The sequence below is a fragment of the Galeopterus variegatus genome, unplaced genomic scaffold (genome assembly GCF_000696425.1).
Source record: "Galeopterus variegatus unplaced genomic scaffold, G_variegatus-3.0.2 Scaffold12, whole genome shotgun sequence".
NCBI lineage: Eukaryota > Metazoa > Chordata > Mammalia > Dermoptera > Cynocephalidae > Galeopterus > Galeopterus variegatus.
In genome coordinates this window covers 1,138,225-1,154,811 of record NW_007726123.1, presented here as the reverse complement: position 1 = coordinate 1,154,811, position 16,587 = coordinate 1,138,225, and the positions used below count along the sequence as shown (strand labels likewise).

Sequence of the window (16,587 nt, the reverse complement as noted above, 5' to 3'; positions counted from 1 at the left end):
GGCGTTGCTCCCGCGCCTCGCTCAGCCAGTGAGCGGGAGCCGGTCTGTATGTGGGATCCGAACCCTCGGACGGGAGCGCCGCCGCGCTTCCCAAGCGGCGGACTATCCAGTGCGCCACCGGGCCGGCCCAACCTTTTCCAAATTTTTTAACCTCTCTGTGCCTCAGGCTTCTCATCTCTAAAATGGGAGCAATCATAGTATCTACCTCATGGGGTGTTATGAGGATGAAATGAGTTCATACATACTAAGTACTAAGACATATTTCTGGCACATGGTTTTCAATATATGTTATTGATGGTGATGGTGATTGCTTATTTAACTTTTGGGGTAGTACTCACAAGTAAGTGTTGGTGGCCAAACTAGTACACTTTTTCTGGCAATTCATTACTTTGATTGGATTAGCCTGTCTTGGAGTGAGAGTAAGTAATGTAGAGTAACTTCTAAAGGATGACTCTTGGACCTTGAAAAGTCCCAGATGCCTGGGCTAGACTTGTATCAGCAACTTCTTGTTTTCTTTTCAATCTCGGCTTAGGTTTCTTGATCTACCTTTAACATTCCTTCTCTTTCTTTATAATCTTTGTCTTCTTTTATATGTCCTTCTTGTCCATTTTGTCAAACTGCGAGACTAGAATGTATTTACAGTCTTCCTATCAAGATAATAAAGAACAGTGCCTTATATTTGTATCTTACTCTGCTGTAAATGATTTCCATTCTGGGAGCTCTACAAAGTCTTCAAACCACATTTCTACGTCTTCCTCCCTGATTATGTAAACAGGACTATAGCATGATCTTTCTTACTTCAAACCAAATTATTAGCAGAGAAAATTTTTTAAAAATCTTCAAGCACCGATTTTGTATGCATATTTTGGGGGCAGCTCCCAATTTGGGGGGAACAAACCTGAACATGTATCATTTGGAACAGGGAGAGAGTAAGAAGGTTGAAGCGTAGTGTGAGGAAGGGTGTTTTTACATTTTTGTGTCAGATAAACTTTAGACTTATGGGGCTTAGTTAATAGATACTTGTTGGGGCCAGCGCATGGCTCACTTGGGAGAGCATGGTGCTGACAACACCAAGCCAAGGGTTAAGATCCCCTTACTGATCATCTTTAAAAAAAAAAAAAAAAAGGTACTTGTCAAACTTGTCAAACTCAGAGGAAAGTTTTCTTGGTGTTCTTGTATATTTTCTCCTTACATATAGCACTTTCCTTATACTTAACATCTTGCAGGACATTTCAGCCACATGATGGATTTTCTCCATGGGGAAAAGTTTATAAGGTTAGACTCAGGCTTGCCAAGCAAATAAACCAAAAGGTAAGATTTTAGATATCTCCCAGTGGGAAGCTCAGAGGATGGTGACTTTGTGCTTCGTGCGGTAGATTAAAACTCATTCAGGGCCGGCCCGGTGGCGCACTGGATAGTGCGCCGCTTGGGAAGCGCGGCGGCGCTCCCGCCCGAGGGTTCGGATCCCACATACAGACCGGTTCCCGCTCACTGGCTGAGCGAGGTGCAGGAGCAACACCTAGGGTTGCAATCCCGTTGCTGGTCCCCGGTCCGGTACGGGGGCAACACTGAGGGTTGTGATCCGTTGCCGGACACGGAAAAAAAGACAAAAAAAAAAAAAAAAAAAAGAAAAACTCATTGATTAACATCTTTAGCAAGGGAAGTAGAATTTGTTATTTCTTTATTTGCCGATTGTCTAGCAATTTGTATCTGTTCTTTCTGTGTGGGTTTCCAAAGGGGGGAAACCATTTGGAAACAAACTTCCAAATGTTTTCAGTGTTTAGTGGAGTCAGGGAGCTCTGTACAATCTTTCCTATGGGCGTACCTCTCAGGTTAACTATGCACAGAAGAGACTAGAAGGTGGGCAGGGGTTGGGGGGGGTGTCCTGCTGATCGGGAGAGAGTCACTGTCAGTGTGGATGGAGACAAGAAAGCTGTTGCTCCTTCTGAGTGTCAAACTGTTGACCTTTGGCCACCACAGTACCCTCCCTGATGACATCAAGCTGACCTTGTTGTTAGTTGGGGGACATAAGCCATGTCAGTAAATGTTTAGTCATGTCAGCGGATACCGTCTTAGTTCTTCCCCTTTCAGTTTTATGGCACTGGCTCTCAAAGAGCAGGACGTGGAAAACGAGACCCGCCCAATGCATTTATCCCAGATCCCCCATACTTATAGTCATCATCCTAAATGAGGTAGCCACAGTCCAAGCCCAAATAAATTCTCCTCTTGACAGGTAGCTTATCTACTGCGAAGAGCTGGGTTTTCTAAGTTGTGTTCTGCTGCTCACTGCTGCTCTTGAGAGGCTAGATAGCACTGACTCTAGCAACGATCGGCACCCAGCGGGACAGGACTGCTTGCTGCCCTCGCTTGGGCCTTTGCGTCTCTTGAAGGGAAAATTAATTAAACAGTTGTGTGACCTATTCGAAGGCACATTTGCAAATGCATTCTGTCTCAATAAGACAGCAGTCACCCTAAGCAGTAGCTCATTTTTGGACTACTAAAAAATAAACTAAAATTCAGAGAAAATTTAAAGTTTTAATCAGCTATTTAAAAATGCCTTCAATTTTAATATGTGATTAACTATATGTAACTTTAGGGATTTAGATATTTAAAGACACTTAGATTAGTTTTGAACTTCTGGAGATGAGAAGATTTAGGCTTATTCCTTCACTATACAAAAAATGGAGAAAGATCATTTGAGAGTCCATCTTTTTATGCAAGCTGTTTACATGGGACAGGCTTAATACAGTATCAGCACAGAATTTTATGCACTGCTTCTGCTTGAAAAGACTTAGAGACTTTTCAAAAATTATCTGAAGTAGATTTATATATCTCAAATTGGGCTCTTAAATGCAAAATTGAGCCTCAGCGTAGGACTGTGCTGTCTGATCTTTGAAATCTTAACGAACACATACCTATTCCTTGGTTAAAAAGAAATCTGAAGACATGAAAACAATCTTTAATGAGAAAGATATAGACCAAGGAAGATATTACACTTGTGAGAAGAAGGGTATTCAAAGACCATAAAAGGCAGAAGTTCAAAATATTTTTAAAAGCTATTTAACGAAAATGTTCACCTGTGATAAATAATGCAGTAGCGATATCGAGCATTTCTCAAGCACAGTGAGTAACGTCCCAGTGATCTCAGGGGGTTTCATTATGTCATGAGGGAAACAGATTAACAACCAATGGAACAAAGCCTACGGTTGAGAGACGGGTTCTGAGTCTGAGGAAGACAGAGGAGGGACAGACCACATGTTATTCCTACAAGGGTCATTCTGATTTTCTGTTGTGACCTAGAAAACCAGGGGTAAGCATGTGGTTATTGGCAGTGAGGTGACCATATGTACATAAGGTGACAACAATAATTTGTGATTGTAGAGCACATTATGCTTTTCAAAGTGCTTTAGTTGACATTGTCTTTTGGTCCCTCTACCCTGTGCAGTAGATTATGCAAATATGTAGATGAGGAAGTGGTGACAGAGGATAAGTAGCTCGAGTTGGAGCAAATAGCTACTGAGGGGTACCCCTGGTGTCAGGCCCCAGGTCTCCTGATCTCTAGGCCTGTTTTCTTTCTCCCACCCTCTAGCAAAAGAAATGGCCCTTCATTTCCCAAAGCATGTGTGGTGATTAGTTTCCTGGGATGTTATTTGTATTATGAAAAACAAGGTTCTGTTTTTTTCCTTCTGGCAGCTGGTTGGTATGGGGATTTGAACCCTTGACCTTGGTGTTATAACGGGAAGGTTCCCTTTTGAATTAGGTTAAATTCTTTCTCATTCTTCAGCTCTCAGCTCTTACATCACTTCTATAGGGGAAGCTTCTCTGTGCTCCAAATCCCCCTACTGTACAGGCTTACAGTCCTCTGTACTTTCCCCATGAGCACGTAACCCAGTTTGTAATTTGCCATTTGTGTCATTATTTGATTAATGTCTCTTTTCTCTGTCCAGCTGTAATCTACATGAGGTCAGGGACCATGTGTACTAATGTATGCTCAGCATCTAGTGCCTAACATATAGTAGTCACTCAAGAAATGTTTGCTGAAAGAATGTCTTAATTTTTGTTTGCTGTTTCTATTATTTTTTTATAGACTACCCAACATGTGAGCAGCTTACCTGTGCCAATGGAGCCTGCTATAACACTAGTCAGAAGTGTGATTGGAATGTTGATTGCAGGGACTTCTCTGATGAAATCAACTGCAGTAAGTATTGTACTCTTGCGATGTGCAGTGGTGTACTGAAGCTAGTTTACACTGGCTTGAGAAAGCCAGTTATGTGCACATCTTCCCAAGTCTGTGTTCAGTGAATTCATGTTGGTAGTTTAAAGGCAGTCATTGGTGGGAGTATTCAAACTATGGAAATTGGGAAACACTATAAACCAGGGCCTTTTTGTTCCAGAGAACTGGTTGTTAAACATTTACCAGCACACCATTGCCTAATAAGAATCCCTTTTTAAACAGAATCTTCCTGTGGATTAAATGGCTATAGCGGAGTTGAAATTCTCTTTTCTTTCCCTCTTAACCTTGTGTTCCAGCTGAGAGGTGTGAGCACAACGAGTTTCAGTGTGGCAGTGGAGAGTGCGTCCCTCACGACTTTGTCTGCGACCATGACAATGATTGTGTAGACAGCAGCGATGAGCTTTCTTGCAGTACGGTGATTTCCTTATACCGGATCATGTTATTAGGAATGTTTTTTGTTTGTCTGTTTGTTCTCATCAATGTACCACTTTTTTCAAAGAAAAAAGTCACTATGTTTGATGGCAGATGGGGCCAGAAGATCATTTCAGGGGCCATGGCCTGAACCTTACTTAGCGGGCTCCTTTATCTTCCAGGGATATGTCTAGAGTTGAAGGGTTGCTGGTGGACAGTTTGCATTCTTCTTTCCTTAGGCTACAAGGGTACAGGGTATGCTGTATCGCTGGACACTCATGTCACCCAGACCTCAGGAGTAGGTCTGATAATCTTGACAGTAGAGTGAGGGAAGAGCTTGAAAAGGAAAGAAAGTTCCCTAATAGCAATGGTTCTAACTCTATTCTTTCCTTTGAAATTCTTACCACACAAAGGATGGAGGGTCAGAAAAGTTCCAGTGTGGAATAAGTGGCTTTCATTGCCTCTGTTTCTTCACTCTGACCCTACTTTTATTTCTATGCTGTGGCCTGCAGAGCAAACTACCTCTCTTACTGGACTCAGTTTTTTGGAATGTGTATGCTTAGGAGACTGTGAGAAAGTTTTACTGATTCCAATAAGTTGGCTTCTTTTTAGGGTCACATATTTATTAGAATGTATAATTTTTCTCTACCCCTGTTTTGACTGATTGGTATCCATGCCTTACGAGGTTAAGTATTTTAAACATCACCCTGATTTTCTATGAGCCATGCCTGATTTCCTTTCTGGAACCTCAGATTATTTCAGTGACTGTATTAAAAAGAATGTGACATCATGGAATGGATGACACAGAATCCTTTGGTAAGCAATTACAGGGTTAATGGTAAAGTGAGAGAATGGTGCACGCTGGCAGGTCTCTAGCATCTTCATCAGTCTGCATTCTCTGTCCTGTGTCAACCTGTTACTTACCACCTTGTTTTTAACCTTGAGCAACAGAGTTCATTTCCTGGGCTCAAAGCTGCTGTTATCTTCTCCTCCTTCTTCTCCTCTTCTTTCTACTTCTTTTCCTTCTTTTTTTCATTTTTGTCAATGTACTTAAGGGAGTAGACAGATACAGAAATTTCAGTTTCTTGGAGCTCAATTGAGGCAGTGAGATGAGCACTCTGATTGTTTCCGAGTGACTTGTGTCTTTGGAGTGCAGCTTTTCCTTTCTTTCAGGCTATCAGACCTGCAGAGGTGACCAATTCACTTGCCCCAGTGGCCAGTGCATTCATCAAAATTGGGTTTGTGATGGAGACGACGACTGTAAAGATAGTGCAGATGAAGATGGATGTGGTAAGGAGGGAAGAGATTCCCATTTAAAGCATTTTCTTAAAGTTTATACCTGTAGTAAAAGGTCTTGTCTGGCTACAACCTGTTTTTCCTCCTTTCCTTATTGGAAATTTCCTGTGTGATAAGCAAGCCTCAGGATTTGCTGGGGTTCAAGGAATTGTTTAGGGACTTAATGGATGGTGAAGAAAGAGGTGACTCTACTGCTTTCCTAAAAAAGACTCAGAACTCCAGTTATAATCATAAATTATAATCCATAAATTATAATAAATTATAAGCATAAATTATAATCCCATCCTTCCTATTCTTAAGGCAAAAGGTAGTACCGTCTCTCTCTCTCTTCTATATCCCACTCTGATCTTTTCCCTTTGAGACTCCTATTTTAACTGGATTTGCCTATATAAAAGTAGTAGGCTGGAGAGGAAGTGAAAATAGGGGGAAACGTGATTAGTCTTAGACCTACAACCTTTAAAAATGACTTCGAACCTTGGTAACAGTTCAGTTTTGTTTTGTTTTTTTGCAAATTCTGATTTCCAAATTAGTCACTGACATCCAGTAGTGAAAGAGAGGCTACACTGGGAACATATGGGATGGAGCTAGGGATTGGTAGGTGCAGGAGAGGCTACTATCCAGGGATGTGTTTAAGGATTCTGTGGGAAGGAAGCTGCCAGTGATATTCACCCCTTCATGCTGCTGATATCATCAGCAGTACCTTCAACAGTTACAGAAGTTACTAATAACCACATCATAAAGCAAGTTGCTTGTGCTGTTCCAGTCATACGTGTAACAAGGGTGATGCCTGGTCTGGGAACATCCATTGGTTTTGTTTCGGTATTCTAGGAAGTGATCTTCCTACATTGGTTTAGGGTTTTTCTTTATACTGTTGACATTTCACTAAATAAATAAAACAAATCAAACAGCCAAAACCAAAACTCAGGAATCCTGGAGTTACCCCAATGGCCGTAGTTCTATAATTCATGATTTAAATAATGGAATCTTTTCTTAGGCGGTTATATATCTAGTTTGTTGATAATTCAGGCCCAGGTCCATTTCTGCTTCTCTTATAACCTGGCTGGGGATGCCTCCTCCAGAAAGAGTGGAACTTGAGTAATTGCCATGTTGCTACTCCTGAGAATCTCAATAAAAGAGGCAGAGTTAGAAGCTACTAGTTTATTAAGAAATATAGGCCATTTGTAGATTTCTGTTGTCTACCTGGTCCATATCTTTTCTTAACCATGTATTAAAAGAGAGCAGGTTCCACCTCCCAGGTGACCTCTAACTCCCTCTCTGTTTTTCCTCTCCCCACAGAAAGCAATCCCCGTCACCATTATGAATGTAATCCAAGAGAATGGGCTTGCCCAGGGTCTGGACATTGTATCTCAATTTTTAAAGTTTGTGATGGGGTTCCAGATTGTCCAGGAAGAGAAGATGAAAGCAATACAACTATTGGAAAATACTGTGGTGAGTGCAGAAATTGAACTGGGTAACTTTCAGACAAACATGTTTAAGTTTTTCTAGAACGGATTCTTAAATACAGGACATATCAGCTGATGTTTGAGTAACAAACTACCCCAAGATTTAGTGGCTTAAACTGCAAACATTTATTATTTCTCACAGTTCTTTCGGATGGCTAGGTAGTTCTTCTGGCCTTGACCAGCCCACTCACATGTCAGGATGTTGCAGTAAAAGCTTGGGCTAGCCCAGGCTTGTTAACACGGTGGTGAAAAGGGCAAACTCCAGTGCTCAAGCACTTTTAAACCTCTGCCTATATCTTGTTTGTCTTATTGGCCAAGCCCACGTCACTTTGTCAGGCCCAGAATAGACTGAAGAAATAGACTCCATCGTCTTGATTGGAGGAACTTAACAAAATTCTGTCTCTCTCCCCCATCGAGAATTTCCTGATTTATACTTGTAGTAAAAGGTCTTGGCTACACTAAAAAAAAAAAAAAAAAAAAAAAAAAACCAAAATGAAAACGCTTCTCGTTCTTGGGTTATGTACTTTGAGTTACTTTCCAATGGTAAAGTTGAGTTGGTTGGGCATAGTGTTGTTAGATGATGTTTTGTGTGACCTCACTCATTTGTGATTGGATTTAGTTTTTTTTACTTTTTTCTTTTTCTATGGCTGTAGAATATTCCCCCCATCAACTCTATGGGCAACTGATGATTTTAACTTTTATCAATAGTATACTCTAACTAAATTAGTGGTTGCCTAGAAGTGCCTGTGTAACCGTAACCCCAAGGACATTATTTATGTTTTTTCCTGGAAAAACTTGTAATATTTAAACATGCAGAGAGTTCTATGGCATTTTTTCCTCATTTCATCTGTGAGGCCTTTCAAAAAAGCTTAAAAAATTAACTAGAGATTTTTAGTTATAGTACAAAAGTTAGAAAATAAAAATTAACAGAAAAATATAAATCACTTCAAATCGCACCTCTTGAAGCTAGCCATAGGTAACATTTGTAGGGTATAGTCTCAGTACAGTCACTTGGGAGTTCTTAGCCCTTTCTACTGCATAGACACAAAGATAGACTTATGACCTGATTTTTCCATAAACAGCACTGATAATGAGATACTTGTACATAGTTAAAACTACTTTTTAAAATAGGGTTTGAGCTTTTATTGCACAATATTGCAGAAAGGTTTGAATGGTGACAGACTTTTCTCTACCTTAGCCACATGCTTGCTTAGATTTTACTTGTAATAAAAGAAGCTATTAGATAATCAGTCTTGTCCCGATGTCACCATTCATTTAACCAAGTTTTTTTCTCTGTTTAGGTCTGACTATGTGTTCTATCTTGAACTGTGAGCACCGATGCCATGAGACGCCATATGGAGGGGCATGTTTTTGTCCCCCAGGTTATATCATCAACAGTGACAACCGCACTTGTGTTGGTAAGTGACAAGTGGGAGCTCCTGGTCTTCTATCACAGTGCACTGATGAGTTCCATGGTCTCTGCTATCAAGGAGTTTGTGCTTGTGGGTAGGAGTGATGATCTGTCATAACAAAGAGCAGCACAGTCCTCACAGAAAACCTATAGAGTGCATCGCAAACTGAGGTTTTAACTCTGAGAAGTTTTCATGTGGAGGCTGAATAATGGTTCTGCCATGAGCAAGTTGACTAGCTCCATGGAACCTGTCCACTACCTGATGATGGAAGTGTTCTTGTTTTAAGTATTTATAAGCAGGGTTGGTACAACCATACTGGTTATTATTATTATTGTTGTTATTATTTTTGCAGCTGGCCAGTATGGGAATCTGAACCCTTCACCTTGATGTTATGACAGCATGCTCTAGCCAACCAAACTAAGTGGCCAGCCCCCCCACTGGCTATTAAACACTGAAATACTTCCATGTAGTTGGCAGATAGCCACAGCTCTGAGCCTATCACATACCCCTACCCTGCTCTCCTGGCCTCCTCTCCAGGATGCGCAAACATCCCCAGGACCCAGCAACTAAAGAGTTGTCACCTGACATAGGAGAGGATTGCTAGGTCCCTGCTCTGGTGACTGCACTGCTCACCTTTCTGTGCTGGTTGTGTATTCCACTAACTTGCACCTCTGCTTGGAACTAACATTCAGATTCTTTATCATGATGCTTCCAGCTGCAACTGGCATTGAACTAGATGTGTCCTCTATCTGAATTATAAAAACGATTTCTCCCACTGAGAGATTTTCAGTTCTGATGCCACTGTGATTAGGATGGGGCCAAGTATCATCAGATCTCAGTTAGGATTTGAACAGTTTTCTTAGGATTTGAACGAGTTTTTAATGCTCTGATTTCTTTTTCTTTCTTTCTGATTTTTGATGCATGAGCAACAAACATTTTAGCAGGAAGTGATCACAGAGGGTTAAAAAAAAAACATTGTTTTTACTGGTGTTGGGAAAAGGCCTCTGGAAGACAATTGGAACTATTGGTTAAAATTAAGTTTGGTAGTCATCTATGGATCTCCAAAAGACAGATGATTCAGAATTTTCCCAGGATATTTGTATTCTTTTGATATTCCTTAGAAATCAGAGATTCTTTTTTGTGTCTGTATAAGAACAAACATGGCATGCACAAGAAGTACTTAGAGAAAAGTATTTCTTCTGAAACAGTTTCTAAAATATTAATATAATTATTAATATATTAATAAAATTATCGAATTTGGATAAACCTAAGGAAGTTATTCAGTCTTTAGTCTTAGCTCATGGTTTCCAACATAATTATATTTTATTGAATATGATTGAGACAGAAAAACCTTTTGATACCGGAAATAGACTCTCATTAGTAAATTAAAATTGGAATTCTTGAGAAAGTCTGTTCCTTGGTGTTATTGAGCACTTTAATAGTGAGGCTCACTTACTTGTTATATGCCAAGAAAAGCTGATTTTTTTTTTTTTGGCTGCTGGCTGGTACAGGGGTCTGAACCCTTGACCTTGGTGTTATATCACCATGTACTAACCAACTGAGTTAACTGGCCAGCCCTAAGCTGATTTTTATTTTTTATTTTTTATATCCACTAAAGCAATTCAATTGAGGTTGTCCTTGTGGTGTTCAAAGTAGGTAATTTTAGATTTTTAATATTAGGACCATGTCCCAGACCCCAAGAAAGGTCTGAATTATTTAAGAAAGCCCTTGTATTTCTAATCTTTTCAAAACATTTTGTAAATAAAATGTTATGATCTGCAAGTGGCCTTGAATGAGATTGCAGGACACTTTGTGTTTTGTTATTATTGTTATCATTATCCTTACTTGGGGGGGTAATATTTTCACTTGAACATCCTCATTTGTGAGGTGGCTCTCTGACTTTGGAACCCCTGCCTGTGTTTCCTGGCATCCCTGCAAGGACAGCATCCCTTTTTTTTTAGGAGTGGTGCTCCTCTGTGGGTGTGAGGCTGCTTCTTTGTCTTAACGCAAATGTCAGGCTTCTCTACCCCCGCTTACTGCCACCCAGCTGCCAATCCGATTTCCAGCCTTTTAGTTCTCTAGGCATTTCTCTTTTCTCTTAGTAGAAAGGAATTCCCATAGAAATACCAGAAGCCACATTCTCAGCATTATATCAGCTTTTCTCTCTTTTTTCTTTCTCAACCCCCAAAGAGGAGTTGGGGCTGAGTTGCCTTGTAGTTGAAACTTGATAGGCCATGAAGTCTTTTCAGAGTCCCTAGTTCAGTCCTGTGATGCCCCACAACCTGCTCTCAGTCTTTTTACTACCCTAGAGCCCAGTAGCACACTTGCCATCTTTTCCAGTATGTAAGTCTGTCTGTGATGAGCCTTGGGTTATATTTCCAAATGTCCAGCGTTTCTTGAATGTCATAGGTTTAGGCCACTTCAATTTTTTTCTTTTTTTCTTTTCTCTCCCCTTCACCCTATCCCTTTTCCTTTGCCCTATCTTTCCCCTTTTCTCCCATCCCCCATGCCCTCTGCCGCCTCCTTCAGCCCCAACACCCCATCCCTCCCCCTCTACTCTGCCTCCTCCTGCAGCCATCACCCTCTCCCACACCCCACTCTTCTCCCTCATTACCCTCCCCCATTTCTCCTCTCCCCTTCATCACCTTCTTTATTCACTGAGCTCACCAGTTCCACTCCTTTTTCTGTCTCCTAGCCCTCCCTCTTTGCCACCTTTTTTTGTGAATTGTGAGGAGTAGAATCACCACTTCAATTTTTTGTAGCCCTTTAGAAATGAGAAGCTGTCATAACAAGTTTCTTGTGTTATAACATTTTACATTTAACCTAGTAATGAATGAATCACAGAAAATTGCAACATTACGCTGTGCACACTATCATTTCAGGATTTATAGAACACATTCAGTTCATTACAGAGCCCTCAGGTGTTGGAACCTCTGCAACATTTCTCATCTTAGTCATGACTCTGCAGTGAATGCCTTGGTGGTGATTAGGAATAGTTGAATAATCCCGACACGAAATCTTGTGTCTTTCTCCCATTCATCTGCCCCTGGTAGTCTTGACCTGGCAATGGATCCTCTGCGGCATGCTGAAGCAGTTTACCAGGCTTATTGTTTCTGATTGACAGGACATGCTGTTTGTTGACAGAATGACATCGTGGTGCAGAGTTAGGGCAGGGAGGTCGCTCAGTGTGGTGGGGTTTCACACAGCCAGATGGGCCAGGTGTCCAATGTGGCTTAAGCTAAAAAGGCATTTTTGAATTATTTTCAAAGCAGTATTTGTTGGTAGGAGGGGACAAAGAATAGAATGGAAAATAGATAAAGGTAACAGGGAGGGGGGAGATTGTAAACTAGTGTTTCAGTGTTTTATGTACTTTCCACCATCTTTCTTACTCATGAAAATCCTGAATTCTGCTTTCATTTTTCTTGTCTTCGCTTTGGCTGATGATGAGTATTAATTAGCCTTTATTTTTCTCCATAGTGATCTAAAGGATACAATCTTATTCAGTCATTTAAACTGACAGTGATTATATGCATTCATTTGTAGCATAGGTGATAGGATGGGCATTTGTGTCCAAGAATTCCTAGTTATGGCTCCACCTTTGGTTTCCTTCTTTTGACATGTGAACTGCTCCCAGGCTGATTCCAGGTCCTTAGACAAGGCCTCATGGGTCTTGCATTCAAAATGAGGTCACGACATTTGGGGGGGTTTAGGGACAATGTTCTGTACTTTCATTCCTACTGACATGAAGCCTCAGGTGGAGCTTTCTCAGGGCTGAAGTGAGGACACAGAAGAGATTCATCAGTGAGGGCCTTTTGCCTTGTCACATCCAGATTGAATTGATGTTTTTCTTTGGTTAGTTCACAGTCCTTGGAAATAAAGATATGCTGGCCCATGTTGTTAGGTTTGGTCTGGAGGGAAAACTGGAACCATGAGCTTGATCCCAGGACCATCTTGAGTTTTTCTAGACCAGGAGTCATGAAATGGTGGGCTACCCAACAGGTGTGAGAGAACCCAATTCACAACTCTGACATTGCTGCAAACGTAGTCAGATCCTAGAAATCTGGAGAATTCTAGACCTGAGGGTGCAGTGGTTTCAGAAATTTTAATCTACTCAAGAGTTTCCTGAAGCCAGAGGGCAATGGAACCTGGTTGTTGGTTAGGCTGTTGAGGTCATCCTCCTAGGGAAGAAAGCAGGGTGAGGGATGATGGAGAGTGGAAGTGGAGGGTCAAATGAAAGATATGTGGCACCAGTCTACCAAGGATAGTACAAATTTTACACCCCTCATGACTTACAGTACTCAAGAAAGACCCTTTTCGTATGTTGTTTTCTCTTCTCCCCATATTATATTATTTATGTCAATTAGATTGAAACTCTTTTTTACATAAAACTGGGAATTCTTTGACAATGAATAGAGCTCTATCATAAAAGAGACTTTCGATAAACACTTATTAAATGGATGAATAATAAGTTAATGAATAAATAGAAAATATTTTTTCAAGTCTTGAAAATAATTTTAATTTAATTATTGTTATGATTTTCTGACATCAGAGAAAAAAACAGCTGGGTAAATTAAACCTTTCCAAACACTATTGCATCACAGATTTGTATCTTCTTGAGGGGCTGGGTTTAATGCTGGGCTCACTCTATTCTGAAATAGTGCTGTCCAATAGAACTTTCTGGAATGATGTAAATATTCTATATCTTTGCTCTCCAGTATGGTAATCCATAATCATATGTGGCAATTATCACTTGAAATGTGGCAAGTGTGACTGGGAAACTGAATTATTAATTTTATTTATTTAATTTGTTTGTTTTGGCATCTGGCTGGTATGGGGACCTGAACCCGTGACCTTGGTGTTAAAAGGCTGAGCTCTAACCAATTGAGCTAACTGGCCAGTTCTTTTAATTAATCTAAAAATAAATTTAGATAACCACAGGGGGCTAGTGGCTACCATAATGGAAAGCACAGTTTTAAAAGGGAGCACTTACAACAAAATTCATGTATTTTGTAAACCAACATTAATAAATGAAATGCAATACCAGAGGGCTGTGAATCCAAGCAGTTTTGTGCATCTTCTCTAAAGGTATCCTTCATGTAGATTTAAAAATCTATTTAAATACTCTTGGGGTTTTCCCTTGAATGACACTTGTTGTGAATTTCTGTTTTTTCCTGTATGCCTAGAATCTGTGTTTACCTCCAAGGGGTGGTTATTTAGACATGGGCAACGCCATATTCTCGGACAATCTTGTCCATGATTTTTTCAGAGAGTACTCAAAAAATGCTGGTAAATATGATTACAAATGTGTATTTCCCTTGTGGCAGAATTTGATGATTGCCAGGTATGGGGAATTTGTGACCAGAGGTGTGAAAATGAATCTGGCCAGCACCAGTGCCATTGTGAAGAAGGGTATATCTTGGAGCATGAGCGGCATTGCAAAGCTAATAATTCCTGTGAGTAAATGATGGACACTTGTATCTTTGAACAGCAAACTTTTAATATCTTTCTTTTATAGCTGATGACAAAAGAAATATCAGTGTTTATGCTGGTGGCAGGGTTTCACCATCACAAATCAGGGGTGGCTCCTCTGCCAGGAAGATGGGTCAACATTAATTTCATACTTGATTATTAAGGACCAATTTGTGGATTAATGGTGACTATTATTAATATTTTTTTTTATTGGTTGCTTGTTCACTTTGGCCTAGATTATTATGTCACCCACCACATTTAATTGTCCAATAAATTTTATGCCTACATTTGATTGAATTGGACATTTAAATTTTACTTAACTTACCTACTACAAATGTAGGTGACAACTATCTATAGAGATAATTTTGGCATTGTTCATACAAAATTTAAGGGTGTTTCAAATCAGACTTGTTAAATTTAGATTAAAGTTTGTGTGAATGATCTTATTCTGGAATTAATCTAAGAGTACTGTAGTAGGAAAAGTCCTGGGAAAAATCTGCTAAAAAATGATGAGTCCTTCAAAGCATTTTGTCACTGTGGATTTCTGGGTAAGAAAACCTCAATTTTGACTCCTTTTTTTCCAATTGTTATTTTGCACTTTTTTTTGTCTTTTTTCGTGACCGGTAACGGGATCGCAACCCTCGGTGTCGTGCCCGCACCACGCTCAACCAGTGAGCAGACCGGTCTCTATATGGGATCCGAACCCTCGGCGGGAGCGCCGCCACGCTCCCAAGCGCTGCAGTCTACCGAGTGTGCCACCAGGCTGGCCCCTGGCACTTGATTTTGAATTGCCTTTGGCGCCTTCTGAAACTTAACTGCTCACATGATTGATGAATGGCCAATTTTCTTGTTTTTTGCATTGAAATAACTGATTGTGCACTAACTTTTAGGTACAATTCAATTTATTTATTTTTAAATAGGTAATGTATTCAAATGTTCAAAAATCTTAAGTTATAAGAAGATAAATAATATAAAGTGTCCCTCCATCCCTGTCCCCCTCTGCCAGGTTTCCACTTTCTCTCTCCCATGGCTAATTGCTGTTTTTTAATTTCAATTCTAGAGGTTTTTAAATGCATAAATAAGAATGTGCAAATATAGATATTTAACCTTATTTTTACATATATGGTAGTATAAACTGTACACACAATTTCCTATCTTGCTAATGTCACTTATATTTTCAAGAGCTTTCTATATTGGCACATAAAACTCTTCCTCAATTCTTTCTTTATAATGGTATAATATTTCATTTTTTGGATATACATAATTTATTTAACTAGTCTCCTATTCATGGACTTTTATATCATTTCTTTTGCTATTGCAAATAAGACTGCAATGAATAATCTTATTCACATGTCATTTTACATACTTGTGAGTATATAGACAGCCGATTTGGAATCACCTTTGCCATGTTTCTCACAGAATGATTTCCTGGTAGTCTTCAAAATGTGTTCTGTGTTTAACACAATCTAAAGTTGCACATGGAGGTAAGGTGCCCATATCATCAAAGATTCTTGAAAATACCTGATGTATTCTCTTCAGTGTCATTGAGAGTGCATTGGACTAGCAGTTAGGACACTTGAATTTTACCAGACACTTCCTAACTTACTGTGATTTGGGGCATTTCATTAATCATCTTTGTGTCTCAATTTGCCCATCTGTAAAGTGGGCAGAATGATAGCTACCTGTCTGCCTCAGGTTTATGTTAAAATAAAATAAGATAACATAGAAGGAAGCATTTAAAAAAGCAAAAAACTTATCAGTTTTAAGTTACTGTCCCTGCTCACCTGAAGGAGTGGTAAAGCCTTCCCTCTTCACATTCAGCTGGCGAAGCCTCCATCATCTTCTCCAATGGTCGGGATTTACTAATTGGTGATATTCACGGAAGGAGCTTCCAGCTGCTTGTAGAATCTCAGAATCGCAGAGTGGCAGTGGGTGTGGATTTTCACTATCACCTGCACAGGGTCTTTTGGACAGACGTCTTGCAAGATAAGGTAAATAGAAATTTCAGGAGTGTAGCTTGGGAACTGAATAGCACTCCAAGCATGAAGTGTTGATAGCTTTTCATTTTTGGGGGAGTAGAGAGGGAAAGTTTCTTTGTTTTCTAACAAAAAAGGCCCTTGAGATATTTTATGTTAATCAGCACCTTTTCCATGCTATACTATTACATGTGACCTATTAAACAAAGCAGTCTATTATATGGATTAGACTTGAGCAACTTTTAATTTTAATTTTATTCGAAATGGAGTCCAAAAGCCTAATTAAAAGAAATAGTAGACATTCTTTCAAAACTGGATAGATATTT

At 39.9% G+C, this 16,587-nt stretch overlaps 1 protein-coding gene across 1 annotated transcript in view; it reads left to right on the top strand.

Annotated features, from left to right (window-relative positions):
- Positions 1–16,587, top strand: part of LRP2 (low density lipoprotein receptor-related protein 2) — a 167,335-nt gene that overhangs the window by 20,309 nt on the left and 130,439 nt on the right. The window contains 7 exon segments of the mRNA XM_008592305.1: positions 4,088–4,198; positions 4,531–4,644; positions 5,819–5,935; positions 7,238–7,390; positions 8,706–8,822; positions 14,141–14,269; positions 16,107–16,276. Of these exon segments, the coding sequence (XP_008590527.1) occupies positions 4,088–4,198; positions 4,531–4,644; positions 5,819–5,935; positions 7,238–7,390; positions 8,706–8,822; positions 14,141–14,269; positions 16,107–16,276 (911 nt within the window).